Source organism: Triticum dicoccoides, chromosome 3B (genome assembly GCF_002162155.2).
Source record: "Triticum dicoccoides isolate Atlit2015 ecotype Zavitan chromosome 3B, WEW_v2.0, whole genome shotgun sequence".
Taxonomy (NCBI): Eukaryota; Viridiplantae; Streptophyta; class Magnoliopsida; order Poales; family Poaceae; genus Triticum; species Triticum dicoccoides.
In genome coordinates, this window is record NC_041385.1 from 563645381 (window position 1) to 563647582 (window position 2202).

General features: G+C 47.4%; 1 protein-coding gene across 2 annotated transcripts in view; it reads left to right on the plus strand.

Moving 5' to 3' along the window:
• The first annotated feature begins 705 nt into the window (after window positions 1-705).
• LOC119277098 overlaps window positions 706-2202 on the plus strand; it is a 14496-nt gene continuing 12999 nt past the window's right edge. For both annotated transcript variants that reach the window (XM_037558317.1, XM_037558318.1), the window contains exon 1: window positions 706-1137. In XM_037558317.1, coding sequence (XP_037414214.1) covers window positions 738-1137 — 400 coding nt within the window. In that variant the 5' untranslated portion in view covers window positions 706-737. The remainder of the gene's footprint in view (window positions 1138-2202) is intronic.

The window sequence follows — 2202 nt, forward strand, 5'->3', positions numbered from 1 at the left end:
GCTGACCGTTTCTTTTGTGTTGCCTAATCATAAACAGTTCATCCGAGTGAACCGTATGCTATATATCGCACACACCTTCATCTGTCTGTCCGTTTTTTTTGTTTCTCCTCACCGTAAACAGTTAATTGAACTGAACCGTATGCCCTGCATCGCACACACAACTAAAATCTGAGCCGTGTTTGATGCATCCGTCATCGCAAACGTTTTGCATCTTTTTTGACGGTTTTTACACAACCGTTTGCGATTATTGCATCGCACACAGTTTTGTCGAAGGGTCTCTGATTGTAGTGTCGCGTTAACAGCATCCTGCAGCAGTGAACATCTATGTTGCAAAAGTTTCTACGCAAAGATGAAGACAAAAAATGCAAAGTTTTTGTGCAACCAGACCTGTTTATAAAGATTTTCGCAATCAAAAGTTTGTTGCAAAGATTTTTGCAACAACTCAGTTGCGAGAATCAAAGACATCGCTTTGCCGCACGATAGCATCACATCCGATGACTCACAAGGTAGCGGCTGACACGTGCACACCCCAAAGTTATTCGGAGTGGAAAATATTAGTAATAGTTTTTTTTATCTGGCCGGCGTGAAATATTCGGATTGGTTTGATTTTTCAGGGTTCGTGAAACCTCGGGGGTTATGTAGACTTTTTTTTTTTTGGAGCGAGGGGGTTATGTAGCCTTCTTTCCCACTTTCCAACGTGTGCGGTGTGCTTCAGAGAAGTGTTTGGGAGAGTGCGAATGACAGGCCGCCAGGCCGGAGAACCGCCGACTTCTTCCCGATATCGATCGATCATGGCGTCGTCGGCGGAGCCGCCGCCGAAGAAGCGGAAGCTCGTCGAGGCCCAGACCCCCAGCCCCTCAGGCACTCCGCGGCCGCCCCCGCCTCTGCCCCCAGGCCTCCCCCTTACCCCACCGCTCCCCGAAACCCTAGCAGCAGCGGCGCCCTCCGCCCCACCACCTCCCCCTCAGTCGCCGCCGCCGACACCGGAGGAGCTCCACCGCAAGCGCAGCAACCGGGAGGAGCTGCGCAAACTCTTCGAGTGCTACCGCCGCATCCGCCTCTGCGTGGAGCGCAAGGACGCGCGTCTCATGCCCGAGCTCGAGCAGGTCTACCTCGCCCTCATCACCGCGTCCCGAGGTACCTAAGATCCTCCCCCAACCCTACAGGCCCCTTTGTCTTAGATGCTGTTTTTAGAAATTACCTTTGTAAGTAGCCGATGTAGTGAATCGTGAGGTGGGCATGCTTGAAACCACTTCATATTCGAAGCTAGATTTTGTATTGGATCAGTCCCAGTGGATGGCAGTATCGTGAGCCCATCATTCCATGGGAAAATGTTTTTGCTAAACATCACTTGGTTAACCTGTCCTTATGTAGCTCAAAACTCTAGTACGCTTTGGTAGATCAACAAGAGTGTTATTGGTAGGCTGTGTTTGGTTTGAGCCCATGCCTACCGTACCAAACACTTGCATAGCGAAATGTCATGGTTTTCCTTGCCCAAGATTTGACAAATGCTGATAATTTTTTTAACTAGATTGGTAAGGTGCCATGGACATGTCAAAGCTTTGGCAATCATCCAAACAAGGACCAAAACTTTGGCCATGGCCAACATTAAATTGGTAGGATTCGTTCTGGACACGAACAAAACATACCCAAGGCTGAGAATGTGAGATCGGCACTGCATAGATAAAAAAAAGTAAAGAAAAAGAAATCGGCACTGCATCGATCTAATACAGAGTTCGCCGCTGGATACGCGCTTTAGATGCGCTGCTGACACCTGACACTATCAACATCAGTGTCTTGGTTCTTGGATGCATGGTTGTTCGATATGCCTCCGTGAAGTTGTGAACCATAATTTATTTATGATAATCTAGCAAATACACAACTTAAATTTCTGCGTCATTCTTAACTAATGTTGGAAGCAAGAGTGGATCCATCTTTGATGGAAAGTTGGAGTAATCCCATTGAAGTTTCTATTTTAATTATTCCGTGTGTCATGGTGTTGCCAAGTCACCCCTGAGGCAGGGTACAGAGTTTTACCCTCGACTTGCCAGGGTTAGGCACGCCAATCCTAAGGTCAAAAGGAGCAATATTTAGGAGGAAATGCTGTATTATCTTTTTTAGCTGATCAGGAAGGCATATAGCCTCCCCCCTCTTATTTAGGAGGAAATGCTGTATTATCTTTTTTTAGCTGATCAGGAAGGC